The 14,417-nt window shown below is 50.2% G+C and overlaps 1 protein-coding gene across 1 annotated transcript in view; it reads left to right on the top strand.

Moving 5' to 3' along the window:
* BRWD1 (bromodomain and WD repeat domain containing 1) overlaps nt 1–14,417 on the top strand; it is a 2,503,800-nt gene that overhangs the window by 2,224,713 nt on the left and 264,670 nt on the right. The window contains exon 37 of the mRNA XM_086935423.1: nt 3,433–3,585. Within this exon, the coding sequence (XP_086791549.1) occupies nt 3,433–3,585 (153 nt within the window). The remainder of the gene's footprint in view (nt 1–3,432; nt 3,586–14,417) is intronic.

Here is a 14,417-nt window from a genome sequence, read left to right as displayed (position 1 = left end):
GCAACTGCTTCCAGACCACCCCAAAGCTCACCCACGGACCTTTCACCTGCCGTAACTACAGCTTCACCAGCCAGCGAAGACCTGCACGTTCTGCCCCTCCCACCAGGGCAGACACCAACCACCTCAGATGCATTCTACTCAACACCCCCTCAGTCCACAAACACGCCGTCGAACTCATCCTCCCCGGACGGCGCATTTTTAGGGAGACCTGGCTGAACCCCTCCTCGGGGTCTGACATTGCCGTAGCCATCCACGATGGCTACAAGATCACCTGCAGCGATCGCACCAACAGACCAGGAGGAGGAATCTCAATCGTCCACAAGAATACCCTCAGAATCTCATCCAGCACCCAAGACACCCTTAGCACCGCCGAACACCTTCACTTCCAGATCCACACCAATCCCAACACCACCCTCAGAGGAACCCTCGTCTACAGACCCCCCGGACCCCGGCCTCAGTTCAGCGACTCCATCAGTGACATAGTCAGACTATATCCTCCTCGGAGACCTGAACTTCCACTTCGAGAATGCCAACGACAGCAACTCCACTACCCTGCTTTGTAACCTCGCCAACCTCTGACTCAAACAGCTTGTCACAACACCCACCCACTCCACCGGACACACACTCGACCCCATCATTTCCACCAGCAACCATATCACCTTCAGCCACACCACCAAACTCAACTGGATCGACCACTGATGCATCCACTTTTCCTTCCAGAAAAACACTGCACACAACACCCGCAACGAATCCCCCACCGCAGCTGTAACAAGGTCACCGAAGACCAGCTAAGCACCACCTCGCCCGAGACCCACCAGCCGACCACACCAACCAGCCACCCGTAACCTCAGGCAATGGATCGACGACTGCACCAACACTCTCACCCCGATCAAGAAACCCTCAAACAGATGCACCGACAGAATGGCCATCTGGTTCACCACCGACCTCCAGGCATCCAAGCAGACCTGCCAAAGACTCTAGAAGAAGTGACGCCCCGAACAAACACCAGACAAACACACAGCTCTCAAGAATGCCAGCCGCTGGCACCACCAACTCATTCTAACCGCCAAAAGTACCGCCTTCAAAGAACGCATCGACAACGCACACAACAGCAAAGAGGTCTTCAACATCCCGCCCTCACAAGACCTCTGCGACTCCCTAGCCACCTTCTTCCACCGCAAGATCAGACATTCATGACAGCTTTAACACTCAGACCCCCCTGACCGCCGCCGACACCTCAGACTCACCGACCCCCAGCCTCACTGGCTCCCTGCTCTCCTGGAACCTCATCAACGACGACTCCATCAAAACCATGAACACCATCCACTCCGGCTCACCATCAGACCCCTGCCCTCACCACGTCTTCAACAAAGCAAGCTCCATCATTGCACCTCACCTTTAGAAGATGTTCAACAGCTCCTTCGAGACTGCCATCTTCCCGGAGAGCTGGAAACACGCCATGATCAACGTCCTACTGAAGAAACCCAAGGCAGACCCAAAGGACCTCATGAACTTCCAGCCCATCTCCCTACTCCCGTTCCCGGCGAAAGTCATCGAGAAGATCGTTAACAAATAACTGAACCGCTTCCTCGAAGAGAACAACGCCCTGGACACGTCCCAATCCAGATTCCGCAGCAACTACAGCACCAAAACAGCCATCATCGCCGCCACCGACGACATCAGGACCATGCTGGACAACTTAGAAACCGCTGCCCTCCTCCTCCTAGACCTCTCGGCCGCCTTCAACGCTGTCTGCCACCACACCCTACGCACACGCCTCCACAACGTAGGAATCCGTGACAAAGCCCTGGACTGGATCACCTACTTCCTCACCGACAGAACCCAGAGAGTCCACCTCCCTCCATTCCGATCCGAAGCCACCAAGATCACCTGCGGCGTACCCCAAGGAGCATCCCTCAGCCCAACCCTCTTCAACGTCTACATGCCACCGCTCGCCAACATCGTCCGATCGCACAAGCTCAACATCACCTCATATGCCGACGACACCCATCTGATACTCTCCCTTACCAAGAACCCCTCGAAGAAATGAAAGCCGTTGCCGAATGGATGAAGAACAGTTGCCTGAAACTGAACTCTGACAAGATGGAGGTCCTCATCCTCAGATCCACCCCCTCCGCCTGGGATGACTCCTGGTGGCCTGCTTCGCTGGGATCTGCGCCGACACCCACCGACCACGCACGCAACCTGGCGTTCATCCAGGACTCCTCATTGTCAATGACCTAGCAAGACAATGCCGTCTCCTCCTCCTGCTTCAATACCCTCTGCATTCTTCGCAAGATCTACAGATGGATCCCCACCGGAACCAGAAGGACGGTCACCCAGGCCCTCGTCACCAGCAGGTTGGACTACGGCAGCGCCCTCTACGTGGGAACCACAGCCAAACTCCAGAAAAGACTTCAACTCATACAGAATGCTTCCGCCCACCTCATCCTCGACATCCCCCATCACAGCCACATCACTGCCCACCTGAGAGACATGCACTGGCTCCCCGTCAACAAGAGGATCACCTTCAAGCTCCTCACCCAAACTCACAAAGCACTCCATGGCTCCGGACCAACATACCTCAACAAACCACTCTCCTTCTACACTCCCAACTGCCAGATTTGCCCCGCCGACCTCGCCCTCACCACCGTTCCACACATCAACCGAACGACCACCAGCAGCAGATCTTTCTCCCACCTCGCCCCCACGACATGGAGCACCCTACCCATCCACCTGCGACAGACCCAGGACATGCTGACCTTCAGGAGACCTCTCAAAACCTGGCTGTTTGAGCTGTAGCAGCACCCCCTCACTCCCCTCAGGACCTTGAGACCCTCACAGGTGAGTACTGCGCTCTACAAATGATTGATTGACTTAGAAGTGGGCAAACCACTCCTCCTCTGCACTGCTCCAAGAGCAGATCAGCTGCGCCCACCCACCCCAAAGAAGCAGGAAGCAGCATAAAATTATAATAAAGCAAAGTCATTATCATTTTATGTTTCTGCTTCCCACTGCCTAAAAGTAGTGGGGTGACGCTCCTCAGCCATAGTCGAGGAGCCGCCACTGTATAGGTGACCGCAACGTCCTAAACAACGCCGCCAACGTCCCGTGGAGCAGAATGGAGCCACTCAACGGCACAAGAAAGGTGTATTGCTTGAGCAAACGTTTGCGTATCCAGCCTGATCCCTAGTAAATTCAAAAGTAAGGAATCTGCAGCTAAATAGTTTCTACCATGTAATGCGTTAATGAAGGTAAGTAACTTGTTCATATAAGCAATAAAGCTCAAATGATTCCTTGCTTTAGTATAGGCAAAAAATGTTTTCTTTGATGCTTGCTTGTCCGTTGAGGACTTTTTAATGTGCACACTCTTTCAAGATGATCTTCTATTTGGTGTTCAACTATTAAAATCTTAACTAATTCTTTATCTAGGATTATAGAGATATTATAGATACTCCAATGGATTTTGGAACCATAAGGGAGACTTTGGAAGCTGGAAACTATGACAGCCCAGTTGAGCTGTGCAAAGATATGAGATTAATATTCAGCAATGCAAAAGCCTACACTCCAAACAAAAGATCCAAGGTATTTTTTAAATGTTCAGATAAATAAAAAATAAAAAATTCTATTCATTGTTGCTATTTAAATGTATAGGTCAAAAATGTGAATGAATTTAAAATTCTATAATGCAGTTTCATTTCTTGCTTATCTTGTTAGTTATTTTTTCTTCCTTCCTATGGCATCACCCAAGGTCAATCTCATCAAATGGAATTAGTTGAGATTTTATGGCTAATAGTGTTTTCTCTTTTTGTTACCCAGATGCTTAATTATTCTTTTCACAGTAACGTTTTCTTCTCTGTTGTTTTTGCTCTTTTTGTTGTGTACACTCTGCACATACTAACCTCCACCACCTGAGTCTTTCCTTGCCCTGAAAGAACTCTTTTTATCTGAAAGAAACACGTTAGTTAGATTCCTTACCTTTGATTATCCCCAGGCATCAGACTGGAAAGTTTTCGTCAGCCGTACCCCTGCGCATCGGTAGGCGTCGTCTGCGGCTCCTCGTCTGTCGTCGGTGTCGTGATCGCCGGGATAATGTCGTCGGAGTACTTAGACGCTGCCCTCGCGCGCTGACGTCAGTTCTTTTTTTTTTCCATGCCAGCTAGCACAGATCCGGGAAGAGCGAGTACCCTAGTCACTTTTTGACTAACTTTTTGGCCTGTTATGGCTATCTTTTTCGAGTCGATTCGTCTCCTGGTGCCGGTAGGGATGCCTGGGTGCAAACCGTGCGACGCCTGTCACTGGCTGATGTCGGTGACGGACCCGCAACGCCGGTATCTTTACCGTCTCGGGGCCGACCATGATGACAAGTTGTGCCCTGACTGCCGGGCCTTGACCTCGAAAGCTACGTGCGGTCCCGTAAGCTTCTTAAGCTCCTAGCAGTCGGCTCCGCGCCGCTCAAGGCCCCGGTCGAGGAGGAAGTCAAGGGACCGGTCGCGGAACTGAAGCCATCGCTGCTCATCGAGCCACCACCACTCGTCGGGCTCCAAGTCCTCCTGTAAGTCGAGGCACTTTAAGAAGAAGACGAAGAGACGACATCTCTCTTCTAACTCGGCCTCGGCCCCGGCATCGTCGGCGACTTCGGTCTCGGCGCCGCAGGACCCCTTGGGATCCAGGCCTGGATCCCGGTCGACGCCAGTCGACCTCACGACTCCTCAGCTTTCGCTGACCCCTACGGAGCCGATGGGTGAGGATTTCACCTATGACCCGGCTCCGTCCTTTATGCCTGTCTATCTGGACACGGAAGAAGGGGAGGACTGGAGGGGTCTGAGGACCCTCTGACACAACAGTGTCAGTTAAGTTAGGACTGGGCAGAGGAGCTAGGGGAGGCCAGTGGTCTTGACACGTCACCAGACACTGGGTTCATCTCTCCTCCCTCCGTGGCTACTGAGGAGGGTGCTACATATAGCGTTGTGTTGCGCAAGGAGGCCAAGGCCTTGCGCCTTTAGCTACCTGCAGCGGCCATGAGGACTAACCTCCTCACTGAGGTGCTTCAACCGCCAGTAAGCTCCTCGGAGCATATGCTGCCGTTAAATGAACCGTAACTGACGTTCTGATGGGCACTTGGTCCAGGCCCTCCACAGTGCCGTCTGTGAATCGGAATGTGGCCCGACCCCACCGCCTGGCTCATGGCGACCCCATCTTCCTGTCCACCCACCCCACCCCCGAGAGCCTGGTGATCCAGGCCTCTACGTCCCAGACCGCCTTCCCGTCCACTCCTCCGGATCGGGAATCCAAAAGGCTTTACCAGTTTGGGAAGAAACTGTTCTCCTCAGTTAGTCTGGGGTTTCGGTCCATTAATACCGCGTGCCTTTTGGGCCGTTACACCCACTCTCTGTGGGGTATGGTGGCGGACGTGCTGCCTCAGTGTTCGGAGGAGGCCAAGACATGGCTCGCCCAGGCTCTTGCTGAGGGGCGAGATATGGCACGGTATTCCATCCGGTGTGGACTCGATACCACGGACTGGCTGGGCAGAGCGATTTCCACAACGGTGGCAATCCGTCGCCACGCCTGGCTGAGGTCCGCCAACTTTTCGGGTGATTTTCCAGAACACGTTCATGCCCTTTGATAGCCGTCGCCTTTTTAACTACAAAGCAGACAGCGCGCTTGAGCGTTTCCAGGACTCCAGGGCTACGGCCAAGTCCTTGGGCCTGTCGGGCCAGCGCCAGCAGACTTCTGCTTTTCGCTTCGGCCCCCCCACACGTTCGTCCAGCCGCAGGCCAAAGAACCAACCTCAACACAGTCACGGACGTGGGAACCGCCGTGTTGGTGCAGGGGGACAACGTCCTGGTCAGTCCACATCCACCCCCGCAGCACACGCCTCAAAACACTCCTAGTCTGTGCTTTCAGGCCCATTCCACGCCAGTGGGAGGCAGGGTTCGCCATCACCTACTCCACTGGTGTACCATCACCTTGGACAGCTGGGTTTTGCAAATCGTCCGAAGGGGCTACTCCCTCCCCTTCGAAGCGACCTCTCCAGCCATGCCACCGCATTACCACCGCATGTTGGGGGATCACTTGCGACTTCTGCAGGAGGAAGTTACGGCCCTCTTGGCCAAGGGGGCTATTGAGCGCGTTCCTAGGCCAGAAGTAGGTCGTGGTTGTTACTCCCACTACTTCCTGGTTCCCAAGAAGGGAAAAGGGGACCTACACCCTACCTTGGACCTCGGGAGTGTCAACAGCTTCCTCCGGAAGGAGAAGTTCAAGATGCTGACTTTAGCTCAGGTCCTAGCTGCCCTGGACCCTGGCGACTGGATGGTAGTGTTGGATTCGCAGGACGCTTATTTCCATATCCCCGCCCTGCCGGCCCATCAGCGCTGTTGGAGAGTAGGGTCTACTACCCTATGGTCACCCCAAATTTTTGCTTTTTGCTTCACTGGTTTCTGACTTAATGTGGCTGTGGACCTGCCAATCAGACCCACAGCCTGCTGTTCTCTCTCTAAATTTATGCCAAGGCACTTTAGGAGCCTTACCAATTGGAACATGGATCACCTTGTGAGCCCCTGTACAGTGTACCCTAGGTACCCAGGGCATAGACATCCAAGGCCTACCAGGGGCTGCAGCACGTATTGTGCCACCCCTGGCCTGGCCTTACTATTTGACACAACTGGCTGATCACTCAGCTGGGGCAAGGTGGTGTAAACACCCTTTGCTTTAGGTATAGTATCTCTATATCTAACACATACAAGGACACACAGTAACCTATAAGTCACTCCTATGGCAGGCCTTAACAATCCTGGAGGCAGAGTGCTTGGTTATGTGTGAGATGGTGCTCTAGCATGAGCTGAGCCTGTCTGCAGCTTCCGGAACCATGTCCTTTAGCTGTTTCCTGATAGCATCATACCATATACTCTTAAGTGCATTATGAACCTCGCGGTTAAATGCTAACTCTAGTTTGACATTATCAAAACATGTCGAGTAAGGTGTCATACGAATTGGAATACTACCCCCTCGCCAATTCTGGCGACGGGGGTAGCATTCCACCCTTCTAGAGGGACACGACATGTACAGAACCCGAACCCCGGTTAAAGTTAAACAGAGCCTCTGCATCACAAAATGGATGCTGCCACCACAAACACAAGTCTGACCTCCTGCTGCTGGGAGTCCTTCCAGCGAGGGGGGCTTGGACAAAGGGTTTCCTGCCTAGGGAGGTGCTAGCACCACCCCAGACAGGATTTTGTGTGTCTGGTTAGGTAGTGCTGAATAGAATCAGACATGCCCAGGGCACACAAGGTGTCCCCGTGCATAGGCCAGTTCAAACCGGTGCTGGGGCACTCCAGTCCCAGCTCTGACACGAAACTGGACAAAGGAAAGGGGGTGTAACCACCCCCTTCCTGGTCCCACCCATAGGAGGGACCTAGTAGGTAGGTAGTCCAGCCCCTAGAATTGGTTTAAAAGTAGGAGCTGAGTCCCAAGACTGCAGATTACCCAGAAATTCTGGACCTTCGACGTTCTGCTACTCAGAAGACTTAAGAATATCCCTTGTGGCCAAGGAGTGGCCACCCTGTGAATACAGGCACCATCCAGCGATCAACGACTGCTTTGCCGCCGCCGGAGCCCGAGCCCAGAGCCTGACAAGAACCAGACTCCCAGACATCTAATAGCCCGATCCACAGTCCCTGCAAAGCTGAGACGAGTGGAGGCGACCTGAGACATGGGACCGGACCTCTTGGAAAGTCGACGAGAAGCTGAGTGCACAGCACCTGAGGCACCCTCACCGCTGTGCTTGGTGTGAGAAGTTAGCCTGATATATAGTGCTCACTATTCTAGTGATCACTGTGTATCATACCAAACGACCCTTATTGATGATTGGTTGTAAGTCAACCTTATAGACCAGCTAACCTAGTAGCATGGACAAGAGCAGTCTTTAGGCTAAACTCTAGAGGGCGTGTTAAGCCAGCTGTTATACCATCACATACACCCCTTGAACACCAAGTGAAAGGACACCACACAAGTTGTTATGAAAATAAAAGGATATTTATTTATAACAAGTCTACCCTGATCTCTTTATGAGTCAGGGAGCTAAGCACACAACAAAACTCTTATGAAAATACTTTAAGTTGCACAATTTACACAAATGCCCGAGGGGCACGAAAAACCATATACATTAAAAGTGGAATGCGAAATACTAGCAGGTAAGTAACAAGATCCAGAGGCTTCAGGATCGCTAGGACTACACTACTGAACCCTAAGGTTAGGAGCAGGAGGCCTCGGGAGATCGGGTGCAGAGTGTGCACTCTCACGCGGGATGCGGGACAAAGTCTATGGAGGCTAGTATTTCTTAAGTTACTGTTATCGGACGAATCCGACTAGCTAGACTCAAAACGAAAAAGGATCTGGACACTTGGATAGTGAACCTGCGTTGGAGCACCAAAATGCTCGGGTTACCTAGCCCATGGGCTGCGGCTGCATAGGGTTCAAAAGACGTCGGGAATCCTCGTTGTAGTCTATGGAGCCTGAAAGAAGTTGTTGCTGGCAGGCGACCAGTGAAGATGTTCGGAGTGATCCAAGCCTGGATCGGTGATGGAGATGACCTGAAAGCAGAGGGGACTCAGTTCTTAATCACTAGCCAGTGATTGTGTTGGCATCAGGATGGCACCGGATGAAGTCACCTCGACCAGGTGAGTGGGCGACGCTGGACTCTGCAGTCACACGGGCTAGGAGGCGTTGTCGGCGACCAGGCTGGAGGTGCGAGCTGTCCCACGAGGGTCTCTGCTGACGGCGATGTTGGAACCAGGATTGGAGCAACAAGCCTTGGCAAAGGCAAGCCCACGCGGTGGAGTCAAGATGACGTCTGGAGTGGACCAGGAGGGTCCGGGGTGCTCCTCTGTTGGAGGGGAGCAAGGGCCAGTCTGGAGCAACCAGACCAGCGATGAAATCGTCGTGGTACGTCGTCAAGAGGGCTACTAGCCAGCAGGCAAGTGGACGGACAACGCGGTGAGCAGCAGAGAGCAGAAGGGCCCCACGCAGATCTCGTGGATGCTGGGGGGCTGGACTTCGGTGCTGGAGCTGCTCAGGGTTAGGGCTTCTCAAATCCCGAAGCACTCACTCGAGGATCCCTCGGCGGTCGTGCTGGTTAAGCGTCGTGCAGTTTTGAAGATGGCCGGTCCCTTCAGGTCTCGTCACACCCACGAATCTCAGCTGGGCTGATGATGCAGGTAGAGGTCAGAGATGCCAGGGAATCCGGGTCTCGTCGAGCTCGGCAGTCTTGATCCAGAGGATGGACTTACAGCAAACCGCGATGCTTAGATGGTGCCTGCGGGTGCAGGGTGGCTACTCCTTAGCCACAAGGGAGAGTCTTCAGAAGGTATCCAGAGTTCCTTTCGTGGAAAGTAGTCAAGATTCAGAATTATCTAATTTGGGAAGGGGGCCCGCTCCTACCTTTATTCTAAAGAAAGGGGCTGGCACAGGACTAGGTTCTGCCCATGGGTGGGACCAGGAAGGGGGGTGGTTACACCCCTCTCCCTTGTCCGGACTTTCCCGAGCTCAGGGGCTGGTGTGCCCCTGGAACTGGTTCAAGTCGGCATATGCACAGTGAGCACCGGGGTGCCACTTGCAGTCACCTTCCTCTCAGCCCTGCCTACCTAGGATACACAAAAACCCTGTCTGGGATGGTGCTGCACCGCCCCTGACAGGAAACCCTTTGTCCAAGCTCTCCTCGCAGGAAGGACTCCCAGCAGCAGGAGGTCAGACTTGTGTCTGTGGTGGTAGCATCCATTTTGTGATGCTGAGACTCGAGTTAGTTTTAACCGGGGTTCTCAGTTACATACATGTCCTGTCCCTCTAGAAGGGTGGAATGCTAACCCCGTCGCCAGAATTGGCGAGGGGTTAGTATTCCAATTCGTATGACACCTTACTCGACATGTTTTGATAAAGCAATACCAAAGTTGGCAAATAACCGCGAGGATTATAATGCACTTAAAAGTATATGGTACGCGTTTTCATGGAACAGCTATTAGGATTTGGTTCCGCAAGCTGCAAACAGGCTCAGCTCATGCCAGAGCACCATCTCACATAATTCCAAGCACTCTGCCTTCAGGATTGATAAGGCCTGCCATAGGAGTGACTGATAGGAATACATTCCATTTTAGGGTTAGATATAGGAATACTATATCTAAAGCAAAGGGTTATTACACCACCTTGCCCCAGCTGTCGTGCAGCCAGTTGTGTCAGATTTGGATGGCCAGCCAGGGGTGGCATAATACATGCTGCAGCCCCTGGTAGGCCCTGGGTACACCTATGCCCTGGATACCTAAGGTATGCTGTACAGGGACTGATAAGGTGGCCCAGTACCAATTGGTAAATGCACCTAAGGTACATGCATGTCAATTTAGAGAGAGAACAGCTAGGCTGTGGGTCTGATTAGCAGGCCCACAGCCAGGGAAAGTCGTAAACCAGTGAAGCAAAAAGCAAAAATCTGGGGTGATCATAGGATTGCAGACCCTACTCTCTTACAGTCCCTACATAACCTGGACATTGTTTTCATCAGGGCGATGTCTTTTGCTTGTAATCCGGTGTTTTTTGCACGCTTGTCTCCTTCTTTCTTGTTTTTATCCGACGTGCTATTTTTAATTGCATAATATTTCCTTAGTTTAATTTTCAGGATATATTTAAAGATATCTATCCTGGTATTGCAGTAATTAAAATTGCTTTCTGGGCAGAATGACAGGCCCAATGAAAGCAGTTGTTTCTCCGCTTGGTCCAATTGTACCGATGTCAGGTTTATTATAGTGTTTTCGTTCATTGTTTCTTGTTCTACCAGTACTTTTTCTTGGGTTGCCGTCCGTTTGGCTTTGGCGCACTTGCGGCGTTGTTTACGTCTCCTGTTTCTCCTTTGGACTGCGCGGAGTTTGGATTCCGTGAGCGCAGGGTCTGTTTCCTCTGAAGTCTCACGTACTCGATTTCCTCCGCCAAAGTTAATTGGCCCAAATCTTCACCTCGTGTGTCCCGATTATCTTCCTCAGAGCCATCACTGCTTGGCACTAGGCTTGCATCCGAGCCTGACATGGTGGGATCGTAAACAACTATATAGGTGAGCGTCGAGTTGTTGCAATGGGTTTGGTGTGATGCATTTCTCTCTTTGCGCAGTTGGTCATATTTTCTTGCGAAGGTGTAAACTTGGCCCAAAGCGTAACCTTGCTCATCCCGAGCAAATTTGTAAACCTTTCTTGCCTTGATGGTGGCCTCTTGTTTTTTCAGGCGTTCAGTCATCTCTTTCATGGTCTGTTCTATGTAGGCTTTATCAACTTTACAAACATCCTGTTTGAGTTCTTCGTTGATCCTGGTAATTTCATCCAGGTTCTTCTGCTTATCGACCTTTGCATATTTTACTAGTAGGCATAGTAGTCGCATTGATGCTTCAAGGTTACTTTGGGCCCAGTCTTTAAGTAAATCAGGGTTAGGGTTTTCGAAACTTGGGACGAGCATGATCCTTAAGCCGCGTGGAACTCTCCCAACTTCGTGGTACTTTTTGAAGGATCGAATCTCCCACCATTTCGTGAGTTCCCCTCCTCGATTTTTTTCTAGTTCTCTCATAAGTTTTTTAACTTCCGTTTCATTATTGACAGTTTTATTTATGGCATTTCTAGTGCCTTGTTGAACTTTGGGCAAATTCAAAAAAAGTTCTTCAAAAGCCTCTTCTCTCTCCCGCTCCTCCGACATAGCACCACCAGGTTATATTACTGATAGTTATCTCGGGTGCTTATCGTATCAAGCTCCCGGTATGCTGGCTTATATTGGTACCTCCCCAACCTGCATATTTAACAAAAACGCAGCTTTTCTCAAACAGGTACACAGACTTCATTTTATCACCCAAGCCAGACTTCTTCTTTCAAAAAAATTTATTTCATTTCGTGATGGTGCTGGTGCTAGTCATCAGACGCGTTTCGGACTGGCGTCCTTGCTCACTGATGAAAGGGGATTGGAGAAGCCATGTTTTTAAGGGGGATGAATACATTACAAAAATCGCCTTACCAACAGGTAATTGACATAAACAAAGGACTTCGTAGATCGAGTCTCTTTCATTTAATATTTTTACAGTCGCCATGTTGGTCTAGTATGGGGCGGTCAGAATGTTATCATCCATGCATATCAATTTCCTTTTAAACATATTACTTTGAATGTCACATCGTGTTACAAATGCCGGTTTCATTGCATCATTTTACAGTTGTTTTACAAGTAAAAAACACATGATAAAACGTGCGAAGTTACGAACTTAGGTGACTCAATTTTGTTATCGCTAATAGAGCACTAATATGTCTGTTCAAATACAGTATTATTCACAAGTGCTTGCTACAGTGCATTTGATTGTATGACGTACATTACTCGCATTGTTGCATTTGATTTTTTACATTCACATTGTGACATACATTGTATGTTACCATACAATGGTTGGGTCATGATTTTAATTATCTGTGCAAATACAAAATGTTTCAATACTTCATAAGGACATCCTTTGATATGTGTCCCCTGAATTCCCTCTAGACTACCTTTCTACTGTACCAACGGGTACTGGTTAGTGGGAATGCGTAATGGTATATATGTGCGGCATAGTAATATGTATAATCCCTCATTGTAATGAAGGACCACTATATATGCCAGGCTCAAATTCATTCTCTAGGGAAGTGTCTCAATAAAGACCCACATACGTATAGTTCTCACAAATGGAATTGATTATGACCCTTGTATAACCACATCGCTGCTTGCGAGATTCCTCTGCTGTGCTGGACAGCAATAAAAACGGGTGTGGTCATGACGAGCTCAGCTCGTCATGAGCACAGGAGCACTGTACTGCATGACGAGCTGAGCTCGTCATGAGCATGGAAGGGGATAAGCAATGTTCTCCATAAGTATGTGAGGGCTAAAAAAGGACTGCTCACCTAAATATCGCGAGAGCCTTGAAATGTGGTGCTGCTACGTGATTGTATGTGATTAATTATAAATAAAATGTCATACAGCAAACCAAATATATATAAAAGTGAATTTGTTTTCAATTAATTATTCAAAATTTGAACTGCCCCTATCATGTACATTATCAATTTTTATATTTGTAAACATGATAGTGAAATCATCAAAATTACGGAATCTACATAAATCAAGGACAGATATATAATCACTATATCTAAATAAGGGGTGTTTACACCACCTTACCCAGGCTGCAGGTGCCATTTTGGAAGGCTTCCCAAGGGTGGCATAATACATGCTTTGGCCCCTGGTAGGCCTCTGGGGTACCTATGCCCTTGGCACCTAAGGTACCATATGCTAGGGACTCACAAGGTAACTTAGTAACCAATCTGGTATGTACCTAAAGTACATGCAGTCAATTTAGAGAGAAAACAGCTAGGCTATGGTCCTGATTAGCAGGGCCACAGCCAGACTAAAGGCGACAAACCAGTGAAACACAGCAAAAAGTGGGGGTAACCCTAGGAAGCCGATCCTACTCTCCTACATGATGGATTTGTAGGAGAGTAGGGTCTGCAATCCTATGATCACCCAGATTTTTTGCTTTTGTTTCACTGGTTTACGACTTTCTCTGGCTGTGGGCCTGCCAATCAGACCCACAGCCTGGCTGTTCTCTTTCTAAATTACCTCATGTACCCTAGGTGCATCTACCAATTGGTACTGGGCCACCTTATCAGACCCTGTAACTCAGGGCATAGGTGTACCCAGGGCTGCCAGGGGCTGCAGCATGTATTATGCCACCCCTGGCTGGCCTCCTAAATTTGACACAACTGGCTGCATGACAGCTGGGGCAAAGTCGTGTAATCACCCTTTGCTGTAGGTGTAGTATACCTATACCTAACCCTAAAATGGACACACAGATTCCTATCAGTCACTCCTATGGCAGGCCTTGACAATCCTGAAGGCAGAGTGCTTGGAATCGTGTGAGATGGTGCTCTGGCACGAACTGAGCCTGTCTGCAGCTTGCGGAATCAAGTCCTAATAGCTGTTCCATGATATCGCATACCATATACTCTTAAGTGCATTATAATCCTCGCGGTTAAATGCTATCTTTGGTATTGCTTTATCAAAACATGTCGAGTAAGGTGTCATACGAATTGGAATACTAACCCCTCGCCAATTCTGGCGACGGGGTTAGCATTCCACCCTTCTAGAGGGACACGACATGTATGTAACTGTGAACCCCGGTTAAAGTTAACTGAAGCCTCAGCTCCACAAAATGGATGCTGCCACCACAGACACAAGTCTGACCCCCTACAGCTGGGAGTCCTTCCAGCAAGGGGAGCCTGGACAAAGGGTTTCCTGTCAGGGGCGGTGCTAGCACCGTCCCAGACATGGTTTTGTGTATCCTGGGTAGGCAGGGCTTTACAGGAAGGTGACTGCTGAGTGGCACCCCGGTG

The sequence above is a fragment of the Lissotriton vulgaris genome, chromosome 8 (genome assembly GCF_964263255.1).
Source record: "Lissotriton vulgaris chromosome 8, aLisVul1.2, whole genome shotgun sequence".
Classification (NCBI taxonomy): domain Eukaryota; kingdom Metazoa; phylum Chordata; class Amphibia; order Caudata; family Salamandridae; genus Lissotriton; species Lissotriton vulgaris.
The sequence above is the reverse complement of the archived record's forward strand: the minus strand, read 5'-3'. Positions and strand labels throughout refer to the sequence as shown.